This window comes from Taurulus bubalis (assembly GCF_910589615.1).
Source record: "Taurulus bubalis genome assembly, chromosome: 7".
NCBI lineage: Eukaryota > Metazoa > Chordata > Actinopteri > Perciformes > Cottidae > Taurulus > Taurulus bubalis.
This window is the reverse complement of record NC_136595.1, coordinates 16439903-16454772: the sequence shown is the minus strand read 5'-3', so window position 1 is coordinate 16454772 and position 14870 is coordinate 16439903. Positions and strand designations below refer to the sequence as shown.

Here is a 14870-nt window from a genome sequence, read left to right as displayed (position 1 = left end):
GTGCTGTATATCATTTCCACGTAAGCTTCAGATTTAGCTATAGAAAATGTACTACATAAAATCTGTTAGTTTTTTTGGAATAACATTTATCAAGTGCATGCATGTTATCAGGATATTGAGATTTGTAATAAGTTAACTATACTAGCTAGGTCAGGTTCAGGTTCAGGTTCAGGTGTCTCCACTGGCCCTTTCCTTTTATTCTCAGTGTTTAAGCAATGGTAAACTACAGTACATTTCTCAAAAGGGTCATTTACGTGCAAGGAAGCCTTTTATTAGTTGTCCACCCATATTTTCCTCACATCCACACTTAATTGGCACCGGAACATCTCAGCCCTCAGACTTCCATGTTGGTGCAAAAGTTTGATCATTATTAGCACAAAAAGTAACTGAAGACGGATCGGTAAGTGGGTGTTTGTATATACATATATATATTCCCTCACTGCACAGTGCTTCTGGTAATCTGATACCAGTGTTATTCTTTTCCCTTAATTTTCTTGACAGGTGACACATGAAGTGGAAAAGGCAGGAGCTGAATCATCGGAAGGTTTCTCGGTTCACGTTCAATTCACAGTGGTTTTCGCATTAATCAGAGAACCAAACATGAGAGTTGGCAGCTGGAAGTGGATATTTTTAATCGGTAAAAGCTTCACATAAATAAGACACATATTTCATGTTGTTATGATAGTCATTCACGATCGCCTCTTATTACACCTAGAAATAGAAATAGAAAAATAAATACTGTACAAGTTCTAGCAAGACTATAACTGGATCAATCCCATGTGGCTGATTTTATTAAGTCTTAGGTTACACTATGGTAGTTTTAGTAGGTGTGGGAAGAATTGTGTGCATCATTAACTGTATCAAAGTAATTTATTAGCGTAAGTATTATAGTATGTATGAAACAGGTAAAGCTGAGTGGCGGCGAGGCCCTCAGCTGTGTGTTCATAAATACAGTACATCTATGAAATGATAATACTCTACAACTTTCTAATCGAAAACTGTCTAATCAGTTGCATTATAAGCGATTACTAATGATGACTCTGGGCAGGAACATTTCAACAACTTCTGTTTTACAAGTCGCATACTATACTCAAAGAGTGTTCGTGTTAAAGCAGACAAAACAATATATACAATATAAAAGCCCCAAAAGTGCTTATAGTCTCTCCAAAAGCGAGTTTGTATTTGTTTCAAATTGCGTGAATTACGTCCACATGTTGAACCTGAAAGCAGAACTTCATGAAGTGAATAAAACTATCTCTCCATCACTTTTACTCCAGTCACAGCATGTCTCGCATTGACTCTTTCTTCATCATTGTCTGCTCTCTCGCTCCATGTTTTATTTTCTTCCAGATCTCTGTCTCTTTCATTCTCCTTTTCCTTTTTTCACTGTTGCTGTGAACTGACTTTCCCATGCGCTGCAGGCATGGTTATACCCAAATCCAAGAGGGAATTACTGAAAAAACATCTCTGGTTACCATCATCTTTGTGGCTATGCTCCTTACCAATTTTTTTTGCAACTGGTCTGTTTGAAGTCATGAATGAAAAATGACAATACTCTAGCTCTGACCTAAAAACAACTTGGTGAGCGCTATTCAGTGGCAATTAGAAGCTTCACACACGAATTGAATGCAAGTGCTGGGCTGCTTCTTATGTCTTCTATTTAAACATATTTAAGGGTATGTAAAAGCTATCAAGACCGAGTATGCTAAGGACTTCCAAGGAGCTGATCTGGTACAGAATGGCAAATTTGCTTCTTTTTTTAAAGAAATAAGTCTGATACAACCATTGTGGGTGTTTATTGAAGATTAAAATAATATATTATTAGAGGGTCATGATTAAATGCATCAATTCAAGTTGCAACTTTAAACCTAATGTAGTATTGGTTCCTTCAACACTGTTTCCTTTCTACTATGATCACTATTGTTCTCTAACCTTAACCATGTGGTTATTATTTTAAACTTGATGATGAAGTAGTAATTTTAACCCAAGACTGAATGTTTACTTAACCAAGCAGTTATTTTAACCCAGAATGGTCTTTCCTTAATCCTACCAAATAGCTGTTTGCACTGGTGATTTGTAAAGATTTTGGAAGGCCCAGACAAATTACACTTTCCTGCTGATACACACGCCACATCAGGAAACTGTTATGTATCATTCTAAAGGGACATAACAGACAATGCATTTTCACATTTGGAGGACCATCTGGAGAGAAATGCAGTATTTAGTCTTAAATTGTATAACATGTATGTACATTTATGCTGCTCTTCCCTTTATGAAAAACATGTGTTTAAGTTAACAAAAAAGTCAAAAAGAAAGAAAAGCAGATACAAAATAGCACTTATTGAAAATAAATTGCAGCCTTTATGGGATACAAATGTTATAATTGAAGCAGCTAATACTTGTGAGTATTAAGGAAACTGCAGGTCTGGCCACAATGTTTGCTCTGCCTGATTCTGGATGATTTTAATTAATAACACTGTATGTCCTGTTTAAACCCATATCAAGACAGTCACTTAGGTCATTAGAGTTGCGCTCTTTTCTAACAATGGTGGAGAGAGAAACCCCCTGAAGTTGAAGGTAAACCAGCTTTCTCTGAGCGAACCACAAGGATATTCAAACAGAGCTGCTCTCTATATATAAAAAAAGAGAGAATGTCTCAGAATGTGCCAATTAATTGCTACAATATTAAACTGCATTGATGTTCAGAATTTACAGCTAAGCTCATCACAGGCCAGAATGAATAATTGATCCTTTGAATAACATGTTAGTAAGCAACCGCACGTTAAACACACCCACACTGGACTTACTTCTCTCCCACTGGCTAATAGGTTTTCCTCCTCTTCTTGTCTTTGCCATCTCCTCCTTTTCTCTTTTCCAATCTTACAAACACAGACACTCACAGACCACCTCGACAATTACAGATGTCTTAATTTGCCACGGGAACTTTTCGCAGATTACAGACAAGATACCTAAGAAATAATGTAAGTCATGAAAGAGCAGATCATAAAACGCTCCCCCACGTAGTGTAGACATCGCAAAGCCCTCTACCTTGAGGTACATGGTCAGGTCATATATTTTTCCATGTATGAATATTGCAATAATGGCATGATTTTGTATCATTGAGTGAGGTAAACTTGGCTAAAGGAAAAAACAGATCATTACTGAAGGTTATGTATAATTATTTCTCCTGATGGGTTTCCTCTTCCATTGATAGAGAAAACATCATCTGAGTTGAAAAGAAACTGGGAATAGAAGTGAATTGCTCCTCAGAGACTGAATGTTGGATTTGATCATCTAACACCACCAGATGGCACTCTTCTGGGGATGAGAATTTAAAAGTCCAACTCCCTTTGCTTTAACCCAAATGTGTTCCCTCATCTTCCTAAAATATGTTTTAATTTTGTCAACTCGGGAGTGAGGTATAACTCAGTATTACTCACTGCATTATAGGTATAGGTGCAGCGGTAGTGTAAAATATCCATGTAATGGAGATACATTTTAGTTTATATCTCTGTACCAGTAATGCATTTGCTGAGAAAACAGCAAACTCCCAATTCTCATTTTTCCCAAATATGTAAAAATAGATGATGATGTGCTGAGAGCACTACGTACAATGTGCTAAAAATGATGTATTCTTTGTAAAAATAAATATCAGTGAATACTAAACTAGAAGTAAACACCTCACTTAAAGCAACCAACAGACTGTGAAAACATTCATTAACATCTGTCAAAAAAAAAGTGATGACATCTGCGCCGGTTTTCTGTTTTATTGTAAAGTTTTCCATCAAAAGAAAAAAGAAAAGAAAAAAGAGAGCCAAGGCTAGTGGCAATGTAAGAGGACCAAAAACAACCATCTCCATCATGTTCAAGCCATCATGCCCCTCTGGCCCTGTTTGATGTCTCTTTTTAAACAAAGGGACAGAAACCCCCCAGAGAACAGAACAAAGGCACACAACACTTTCCATATAAATGTGGAATGGAAAGAACATTAAAACTAAGAGTGAGCAGATGTGCCCCGGCACAGAGATGACACCATGTCGTTCATGTGTCTGATGTTGGGGACATGTCAAAAGTCTATCGTCATTTGAGGAGCAGAGAGGAAAGAATGTGGTGCTGAAGCTGTTTGGTGGGTGGTAATATATACTGAATATATATATATAGTTTTTTTCTGCTGGTACTTTGTCAGCAGTGCCACTCCTGCCACCTTCTGGACCTCAGTGGGACGCATGGATTGGGTCAGAAAAGGAGGAAGAAGTCCTCCTTTTCCTAAGCAATAGACCTCGTCCAAAAGGGACATGCAGGATTAGTACAAGATTATTGGGCTCTTCTCAGTGCTGAGATGCTGAGCACAACCCAACAGAAATGTTTTTCACAAACCTAATTTTCTCTTCAAGCTTGTACAACCCTGTCTCCTAAAAATTACGTTCCCCCAGAACTAATATGCATTCCCAATTACGTTTGATCAGAAACGTATCTCCTCCCTGATTATGTTTGTGTTTGACGTATTACACATACATTGATTAAACACGTATGTTGATTATACACGTATTTTTGTTTTATTGTTTTTATGTTTGTGTTGACGTTTTACAAATACGTTTATAATGATGATCGCAGTGGTTTACTGCACTAGATGGAGTTTATCACACACTTTGGGCTGCATTCACGAACAACCCGACTCAGAGAAGACCGGAGCCGGCGCGAAGGAGGCTGTTACCGACGGCCTGACGGCGGCGGGCAAACGGTCTTCGCCTCCCGTTGCGGCCGACTCTCGGGCTCCCGGTGCGGCCGGCGCCCGGCCCGGCCGGCTGTCACTGGCCTCACCCCGCCCCTCTTTTCTTTTTTAAAAATTAAAATATGCTTAAATAAAGCAACAAAACAATAACACAAACACACGATTATAAACGTATTTGTAATACGTCAAACACAAACATAAAAACAATAAAACAAAAATACGTGTATAATCAACATACCTGTTTAATCAACGTATGTGTAATACGTAAAACACAAACATAATCAGGGAGGAAATACGTTTCTGATCAAACGTAATTGGGAATGCGTATTAGTTCTGGGGGAACGTAAATTTTAGGAGACAGGGTTGGCTTGTAAGAATAATAGAAGAAGAAAAAATTTTATAAGAATTAAACGACAAAGCAGAGGAATGAAACACGGGGTAGTCAGGTTAATGGAAGGTGCAAGAGATGCTCATACTGCTGGAGTGCTAATAGTCATATTATGGTCATGCACATATTTTTCCACAACATGAGAAAATAAAGCCTATAAAATAACACATTGTTTTAAAATATTTGTCATGATGATCACCAAATTCAAACTTGAAGAAAGAAGTGTGAAAGATACTATCCATTCCTTTTTTATGTCGAGCTAAAAACAAGTAATTAACAAAACAAATGAAGCAGCAAGCTTTTTCAAAAGCAACCATTTCATTCAGTTTTAGCCCCCCAAGTGAAATTTTAAGCATGCATATGCAAATAAATGGAGACATCAAAGACATCAAAGGCATCAAAATCATTTACATCACCGTTCACGCTTACCGAAGATAATTGAGGTGAAATCATATAGTGTGTAGTGGCAAATATGTAGGCTAAAGTACTTCCTCCAGCTTTCAAAAAAGGTTGGATCTTACAGGAGAAGAGATTCCCTATATCATTAAGACTAATGTGGAAAGCGATGGTTGAATAAAATGTTATAGAAATCAAACAGTAAGTAAAGCGTCAGAGGGTTTTATGATTTACAGAACGAGGCCGACACATCCTGCGTTCTGACTGACCCATATTCCAGGGCCAGGAAACTTGTCCTCACCACCACCACCACCACCTCCACAGGCAGCTCGGTCCAACACAGGTTAGCCGTAAAGGACCTACTTATCGTGATCCAATGCGACCCTGTGCTAATTCCCTGGTGAAAGCCACCCAGTCAGTACAGCGATGCCTCAAAACCTCAAGGTTTATATGAACAAGCTCCACTCTGAATGGGAACCCAGGAACTAGGCCGGTAATAACAGACCTCAAGAAAAAAAAGAAGGTTTTGACCAAAGAGAGAGTGGTGAAGAGAGACTCACCCCATTCGCCCCCTCGTTTTCTGTCCCAGCAGGTTTTGGGAGAATGTTGAACACGCTTCCTGTAAAGCGATGTAGTATTTGATACAGCCTCCGTTTTAGATGGCTGGGGTCATGTAGCCCGCTGTCTATTTATCTTAGAGGTCATTTATTGCATTAGGCCTGGTTTTGGGGCCAGGAGAGGAAGAGAAGGACGAAATCTAAGATGCAGGAACTAAATTGATAGCAAATGTATAGCCTCCAACTTGCCCCTTGGCCCTAATGCATTTTTAAAGGGCTCGGCTCACCGTGCTCCAAGATGCGGGGACGGCTTGCCTCTGAAATAATATTTCAACAGTGGTTACAGACGCAAAACCGGCGCCATCTCTCAGCTTGGGTTGTTCCCACCAAAGTGCAGCATAAGGGATTTTCATTTTATTTCTGGGAAGATGTTATGCTTTGCTGTGTAGTGGTGGCGGCCTTAAGGTTAAGAGAAGCGGGCTCATGACCAAAAGGTTGCAGGTTTGAATTCCCAGGCCGAATGATCTCTATCCTCCTTCCACAGCTATACCACCGAGGTGCCTTTGAGCCAAGCATTTAACTGTATGTGGAGCTGTGCACTGGCTTCGGCAGGAGACTGTGGTTGTATTGGGCCGCTCCCAGGTCGGATAAATGTGAGTGTGTGAATGTGAAGCAGGGCGTTGCTGGAAAAAAAAGAGCATGTGTGCTCAAATCCCCAAGAAAGGTTAAAAACAGACACCAGCACAGAGGCTAGCAGGCCGCCCACACAAGCTACTAAAGTTATAAAAACAAATTGAAAAACACACCTAATGCTAATGAGAGACAATTTACATTCTGGTTCATTCTGGTTAGCCATTGTGCAAAAATGTTTGAGAACAAAGCCTCAAAGATGTTTACATGGAGGCGGAATCGCCGTTTCACTACAGCTAAGCTCTCTAAAAGATCACTTTGACCATCTCATTTTCATTTAAATGGCTAAGTGGAGTCCCATTTGCTCGCTGCTCTTCTACAGCCCAACGGGCTCAATAAAAGCCAATGAGCTGATGAAAACAGGGAAACCTCGTTGTCTTATACAAACAGCATATGTTTTACTCAGTGTGGCTGCACATGGCAGCACTGCTTCTACTTCATTTGTTCCTCTGTATCGAGTTGTCTTCCTTACCATCTGCGCAGTTACGAAGTTTCCCTCTCTCCAAGTTTCTTTTGTCAAGACTTTACTATTGCCTTCTTTCAGTGTATTAGCATGCATATGCATAATATTATTATGTTGAACAGGAGGCATATGATGGTACTGTTATGTCAACATGAAAACATTTAATGCTCATACATTTATGCTTGCAATAAATGTGTAATTTACAAAGTATTTTTTCGATGCATTGGTATTAGTTATTTTTTCGAAACTTCTTTGGGGCTAAGAACTTATTACTGTGGATGGAGGACCCGCTCTACATAACATCTGTCACAAGATGGTTGACACAAGCGTAAGATATTTTAACATGTTTTTCCAAATTTAGTGAGATAAAACGTATAAAGTTAATTAGTGAGCTTTAAAGGTGCTGGTGTATTGTTTTTACTTTTGGACAAAGCCAGGCTGTTTCCCCCTGTTTTCAATGTGTATGCTAAACCAGTTATATCCTTAAAATGTTGGCCAAGTGTTGCTTTTTAAGATCCTCCCCAAGCAAAGAATTTCCTTCAAAGATTTTTTGTCACAGGAAATTGACCCGACACTGGGAAGATGGGACATCAGTCATCACGTATTCCCAATTCACAGAATTTGTATTGACTTCTTGACTGTCTCAGTTGTCAGAAGCAGCTGAATGTTGACGTTTCTTCGACAAATTTGATGAATCTGCCCTCTGAAACTCGACAAAAGATAAAGATGGGAGACGTGTCCTGCCATAATGCCGGGCTTTTATCAGCAGCCATGCATGTAGCTGTCAGGATGTTGCAGATGTTTAAAAAGATATCCCCTTCCCCGAGGCAAAGTGAAATTAATGGCACCATCATAAACATCTGTCACACAGCTCAGATCGGCAGAAATAAGAGACTTTCAAAGATCCTTGGTTTGTATTGTATGTAAGGCTCTGTGGCTCTTCATGCCGCTGCATGTCTTAGCGGGGAATGAAAGCCTACTGACAGCATCAATAATAATAATTAATGTAAACCGATAACTCATGATGGTTTGCTGCACCTGCCTGGGGGCCGTGGTGCCTTGGCGCATAGCCGCATGTCTGAAAAGTCTGAAAACTGTGTGCACATTGAAGGTGGATTGAACGGTCCTTTGAATTAACTTAAAAGGTTGTTTATGAAATTTGCCGACAGTTGTGAATTTATAAATGATGTGTTTTTGTGTTGGTATGCAAACGTGGATTGGATCTCCCTATGTGTACGTGATATACGTGATCCCCCCCAATACTTAGTGTTTGACAGTTTGACAAAGGTGCAATTAAGAAGTTGATCCAATGAGTATTGTCACCCAGCCGCTCCTGTCTATTCGTGATTATTTGGCTAATCAAACAACTGTCAGGAAGTGTTGTAACACTCCTTTAAGTCTGTCTGTCTTTCACCATTGCACATTATCAGTAAAGATGACAGCAACCTGAATGGATTCAGCTCGTTCTCTGAGCATTAACACACCATGACCACTAGATGGAGTAAAGATAGAGACTGCAAGTCTACACGGTTGTATGTTATTATTATGTTTATTATCAGATACAATTAGTCTTTTAGATTACATTTACAAAGTATTATAATTTTCCCGCACCTTTTCGGCCATTCACTCCGTTTCTAAGTGAATTTTCTGATTTCATTCTCTTTTTGTTGGTCTATTAATGAAGAATATGTATGTAAAAAAAATGAAGGATTCAAATACAATACCTGATGCAAAGCAGTTCTGTTTCAATGTATGTTTATTATGTTAAGCAACTTTTTAATGCTTTGTACAATATAGTGAATTTTCTTTTTACTGTGCTTCACACCTAAACACAGCTTTTAACCAGAAATATTAATAAGTTATTCCAAAAAATGTGAACTGTGCAACTGGATGTCTAAAACTCATATTGTAACTTGATTATTGAACAAAATGTGTGATTACGATACAAACATAGCACTTTTGATTTTCCAGTGTTTGGCACGTGATACAGATTCAATGTTTTCTCTTTGATGTTTATTTGCCTCAGCCACACCTTTAATTCTTCGAAATATGTTTAAGATCATTGTCCTTCAGCTCTCATTTAAGGTATTTTGCTGCCCTCTACAGGAAAAAAGAATTCTAGAGACATGGAGATACAAATATATATTTTACTATAATAAAAGCACGGGGCCAAAAGAAAGACAGACCGAAGGAATAGTACATTGTGCATAGTAAATAAACAACGTTGTAAAGAGAGGTTCAGTTTATGACGGACCCAAAATGTACACACGATATTATCGGAATGAACTTTCGAAATGACCAGGTGTGGTGGTTAAATGACCACTCTTCGACAATAGCAACCACATAGTCTCACAGGTGCCTCCAGGGGTTTCATTGTATACAAATCCATCCTCGCAAAAGTACAATATAAACATTTAGTTATTAAAAAACTGAAAGACCCAAGACTTTTTTTGTCTCCTGAAATTAGCAATTAGTTCAACTGCTGTTGACATGTCAGAACTGAAAAAAAAGTATGCCACTGAGTATTAGTGATTGTTATCTGTGGCCATTCGTATTTCATCGAAGCATGTTTGTGATTTACATTTGACTTGTTTTTAAATATTTTTGGGTATTAAAAAAAAAAAAGCCATTAAAGCAGGAAAATGTATAAAAGAGCAACAACTACAGGACAACATCTGGATACGTATTACTAAAGATATTCAGTGATATGTATGACAAGAGACTGCAGCATGTGTCACTTAAAGATTCCTCTGCACACATCAAACACTGTCGAATGCAAAATGACAGCGGGTCTGGAAGGACAAAAACACAAAAACGGAACAAGTTCCCTGGCTTTGCACATGTTTTCCAAAATTCTTCAGAGCACCCCCCAAAAAAAGTGTTTCACTGGCATGAAACCGATCTGCTGTATACAATGCACCCTATGGTATTTTTGGATTAATTAATCATTTAAATCCTTGATGAGGTGCCTTATCGTCACAATTTCTGACAAACAACATTTTTCATGGCCTGGAGAATAAACGCATTGGACCTCCAGGCACTGTACAGTCTCAGTCGTTGTCTGAGGATCCACTGGAGCTGGAAGAAGCAGACGGGGAAGAGGAGGATTCTTGTTTCCTCTTCTTTTGTTTCTTCTTCTGCTGCTTCCCGTGTTCCTTTTTGTTCTTTTTGCTTTTCTTCTTCCGACTTTTCACTTTCTTTTTCTTCCCCCTCTCCTCTTCGTCAGATGAGGAGTGGGAACTGCTGCGTTTCTTTTTTTTCTTTGTAGTGTCATCACTCGACGAGTTAGATCTGGATAATGGAATTAAAAAACAACAACAATAAAATCACTTAAAAAGGTCACAAATATGTAAATTGGCCAATAAAGGCAAACACATCTCAACATCAGCTTCAAAGTCTGATCATCCGGTCTGGGAAAGTAGACAACAAAGCATAAAACAGTGATAATAGGGTCAGTGTGTAATAAAGAACGTAAAAGTGCAAGGTAGGAAAAAAAAAGTTACCTCTTTCTTGACTTTCGGTCACCGCTCTTCTTCCGTTTGTGTCTTCCTTTTCTACCATCATTTTCATCATGACGGGAACCTGCACAGATTTGAAGACAGAATAGTTAACTACTACTTTTTACTGGAACATAACATACAAATGCAAGTAACGCAACGTCTTTAAAAGCTGAAAACAAAGTATGCAATCACATTTTCCAATAATAATAATCATCAGCTTGTTTTTTTTATTATATTACTGACTGTAGAGTACTTCAGGGTAGGGCTGTGCGGTATACCGGTTTCAGATTTCCATACACCAGTGGTTACACATACGTCAACAAGCCGTGCATATCCAAAAGAACAGCAGACAGCAACATTTATTTTATACAGCTTAATACTGGGAGCGCAGTGGAGCTACTTAGCTGTCAGTGTAACTTGGTTCACTCATGGTTCAAAATTACACGGCCAAAGTGCATGCTGGGAAGTTGGGCGGCGAACAGCTGTTTGTGTGGCATGTCTTCCGGTCTGTCTTTTCCTGTTTTTTTTTGTTGCGCGAAATCTACCCAGAATGCAATTCGGCGCTGTAATTTTATAACAAGTGCTCCACTGCGCTCCCAGTATTGAACTGTAAAAAGTAAATGTTGCTGCCTGCTGTTGTTATGCTATGGACGGCTCGCTAACAGTACTGCTGTCTAGTTGACTGGTGCTGTTAATGGAATCAATGTGTTTACTTGTTTAACAAAATATATACCGTGAAACCCGTCAGAATCTTACAAAATACCGTGATATGAATTTTTGGCCATACCGCCCATCCCTACTTCAGGGTCATCATCTTACCTCTACTTCGAGCCAGCTTTATATTGCCCTGAGCTGCAGGCTCGTCCTCTTCACTTTCCTCACTGCTGGTGCTGCTTACATCCAGAACAATGTCCTTCTGGGGGTCAACTCTGACAAAGTTCCGGCACTCGAAGGTCAAGTGGCCCGCTGAAGAAAAAAAATGTATCCAAGAGAGCATGAATGAACAACCATGACAAAGCAGGACACTTTTATAGTTTACATTTAAGAAGTATAACCTTTCCAGCTGGTGAAAATATGAAATCAAAGTCCAACATACAAAGCACACTCACGACTGACACACACACACACACACACACACACACACACACACACACACACACACACACACACACACAGCGATAGAACTTGTGTGTCAAAGCTTTACTTACGATATCCACATTTCTTGCACCCAGCTCTGATGTTGTCCTTATTAGGACCTGTGAGGAGAAATAAACGCGTGTTAAGTAAAGTCAATTACCTGCTTGTATACACGCACGTGCCCATTAACGTACATTAGCATGTCGCTGAAAGACTCCTTTTAAAGTGACCGGTTATGTATGTCGTTGTGTATTAAAGCTTACAGACCATGTCTGCAGTTTTTGCGCAATACTTGTAAGTTAATGCAACAACCGACACACGGATGCAAGTTCCCACAACGAGTACCATAGCTACATGTATGTATGTTTTTAAGTCGCAAGCAGCGAACTCGCTGCGCATTAATAGCTGCGTAACTAGCCGTTAGCCACATTGACGCACTGTAGATGTAACGTTAGACGTGTGTGAAGACATGCGCACAGGGGACGTTACAGTTTCTGTTCCGCGTGAAATAGTCATTTGTGTTTTTGTTAAAATGGTGTTTAGATGTGTGTGCTCTGCGTGAAGTCAGCGCTCGATGCTAACGTCAGGGCTAGCGCCACTTTGTTAAACCATAGCATTGCTTTGTTTGTCATTATACTTCCTGAGTTGACGACATGAATCCTACCATGTACTGAAACCTCATACCGACCTGGGGCAGCCATTGTGCTCTCCATGATTAAGCCGTAAAAGAGGTCGTTATTAAAGCGAATCAACCACAATATCCACGAGCTTTAATTCAAAACAATCTCGGCCCGGAAACTATTTGTTGAACAACTACTACTTCCATTTCCTTCTTCTTTTGTCCGCTCATTTGGCGGCTTGCAAAACTAAACGGTCGTCGCATTGCCGCCACCTGGTGGCCTGGAGTTTGGAGCAATGGTTTGCAGCCTCGTAGGACCAAGCTTTCAAGAAGAAGTGGAAGAGCTGAAAAACATTGCATATCTCCAACAATTGAATTGATTAAGAAATTTAATCAATATCAATAACCCTAGCACCGCTTTTGTTGTTTAGTTAGTTAATTGAATACCTACACCTATTCTATTTCACTGTATATATTACAAATTCAGTGAGATATAACAAGTTAATTAGTGAGCTTCAAAGTAGCTGGTAGGTGGATTGTTTTTACTTTTGGACAAAGCCAGGCTGTTTCCCCCTGTTTTCAATGTGTATGCTCAGACAAGCCAGTTATCTTCTTAACATATTTCACTATACTTTACATACACTTTATATACAGTGTATATACTTTGCATTTTCTTTATTTCATTTCTTAAATTGAATATGTTCTGCTCTGCTATTTTATTGCACTGTATATAATGAGTATTTTTCATACCTGTATTTTTATGTTTACTCTGTAACTTTGCTTGCTTCTGCTACAAACAAATGTCCCAATGGGGATGAATAAAGTGTCTATCTATCTGTCTATCTCATTCATGTATGAAATCTGAATAGGATATATACTATATTTATAACTAGGGGGCTTTAGCATGCATTTCTTGTTGGTGTATGTGTAATGTTCATGTGCTTATTAAGACTTAGCCTACAGTAATGGCCAATATTCAAATGATGAATCAAATAAAAAAATGTCTTTCATTTTCTAATTAGCCTCCATAGTTAATGTTTTGTAACTCTATCTAAAAAAATGCTAAGAAGTTTTCAGGAACAATATTTGCTTTGTGCTTAATTGGTTTCCCAGTAAAGCCAGATGTGGTTTTTGTCAGGGTTAATTGAAGGCAGCAGAGTCAGACTCGCAGATGGAAAATGTCGACAGATGCGCGGCCCCCAGACATGCCATCATCATGTCTGTGACTGTAACACACACAAACACACAGACGAACACGCACACAATCTCACTTTTGGTCGATTGATGCCATCTGTCTAAGTGACTGTTCTGCCTAACACTGTAATTCCCTTGATTTATGATTAAAACTGACATATCAGTGTTACCTAAATAGGCGATGCCTCAAAATGAGCTGCCTCACAGCTCTGAAGTTACACTCATGAGAACTTTGATCCTCTGCACCTAACATTGCTTTGACTTGTACCCCTTGCATGCTTAAAAACACTCTCTCTCTTGCTCTATTTCCAGCCATTGACCAGATGTAGCAACATTTTCATGTCTCATTATCATTGCAGAAAATTTACCTTGTTATTGCATAAAAAATTGCGACATGATATACATGAGAACTTTTGTAAACAGTAGCCATTGTTTCATTATCAGTCTTTTAAGCCTTTATTGTCACATAGACTGATTTGACTGAAGTGATAACATTTCTTACAATCATTGCTTACACAACAATATATTTTAAGATTTGATGATTTCACTGATATAGATGAGGGGGGGTATTATGACTTTGGTTACAACCTGAAAGTAGTTTGTTCTGTTTAATGATGCTTGTGTTTAAGTAAAATTGTTCTCAATTGTAGTGTTTCCTTCTACATGTTCTTTCAGTACACAGTCTCATCTACAAATGTTGCAATACTTTAGCAGTATTCAGCTTGAGCAAAGCCTCTCTCCCTGCGCTTTAAAAAAAATAACTTCCTCGTATCTTGTCTTTCTGGTAAAACACATCGATTATTTATCGAGGTTAAAATACAGTTCAAAGGACCATGCTTTATCCCTTTCAGTTTATTGCCGCAGGTGAGAGATTAGAACAATGAGTATTTGTCAAAAAGCAGTTGTTTGAAACCAGTTAGACAAAGGTGACTTCCACGCTGTAGTGAAACATTAAATTCACTTTTCAACCACTGGAAGGTGCAAAGAGCAAGCAAGTCCTTTGAGAGACAATCCTTTGAATGGAATAGGCTGTGGTGGCAATACAGATTGAAGACAAAAATGACACAAAATAATAAAACAGAATAAGCCCAAGACAGAAAACTGCATAACACACACTCACCAGTTAATAACTTAATTACAATAATCATTGCCCTGGCTACACCAACACAGTGGAAGAAATGCACACCACTAGTC

At 38.9% G+C, this 14870-nt stretch overlaps 1 protein-coding gene across 1 annotated transcript; it reads right to left on the bottom strand.

Annotated features, from left to right (window-relative positions):
• Positions 1-9359: 9359 nt before the first annotated feature.
• Positions 9360-12667, bottom strand: srek1ip1 (SREK1-interacting protein 1). Its single transcript, XM_079220515.1, has 5 exons — positions 12552-12667; positions 11935-11982; positions 11546-11692; positions 10730-10808; positions 9360-10517 (listed from the first exon to the last, which is right to left on the bottom strand). Exons 1-5 carry the CDS (start codon positions 12574-12576, stop codon positions 10277-10279), a joined length of 540 nt encoding a protein of 179 aa, XP_079076641.1. The 5' UTR covers positions 12577-12667; the 3' UTR covers positions 9360-10276.
• Between the last annotated feature and the right edge of the window lie 2203 nt (positions 12668-14870).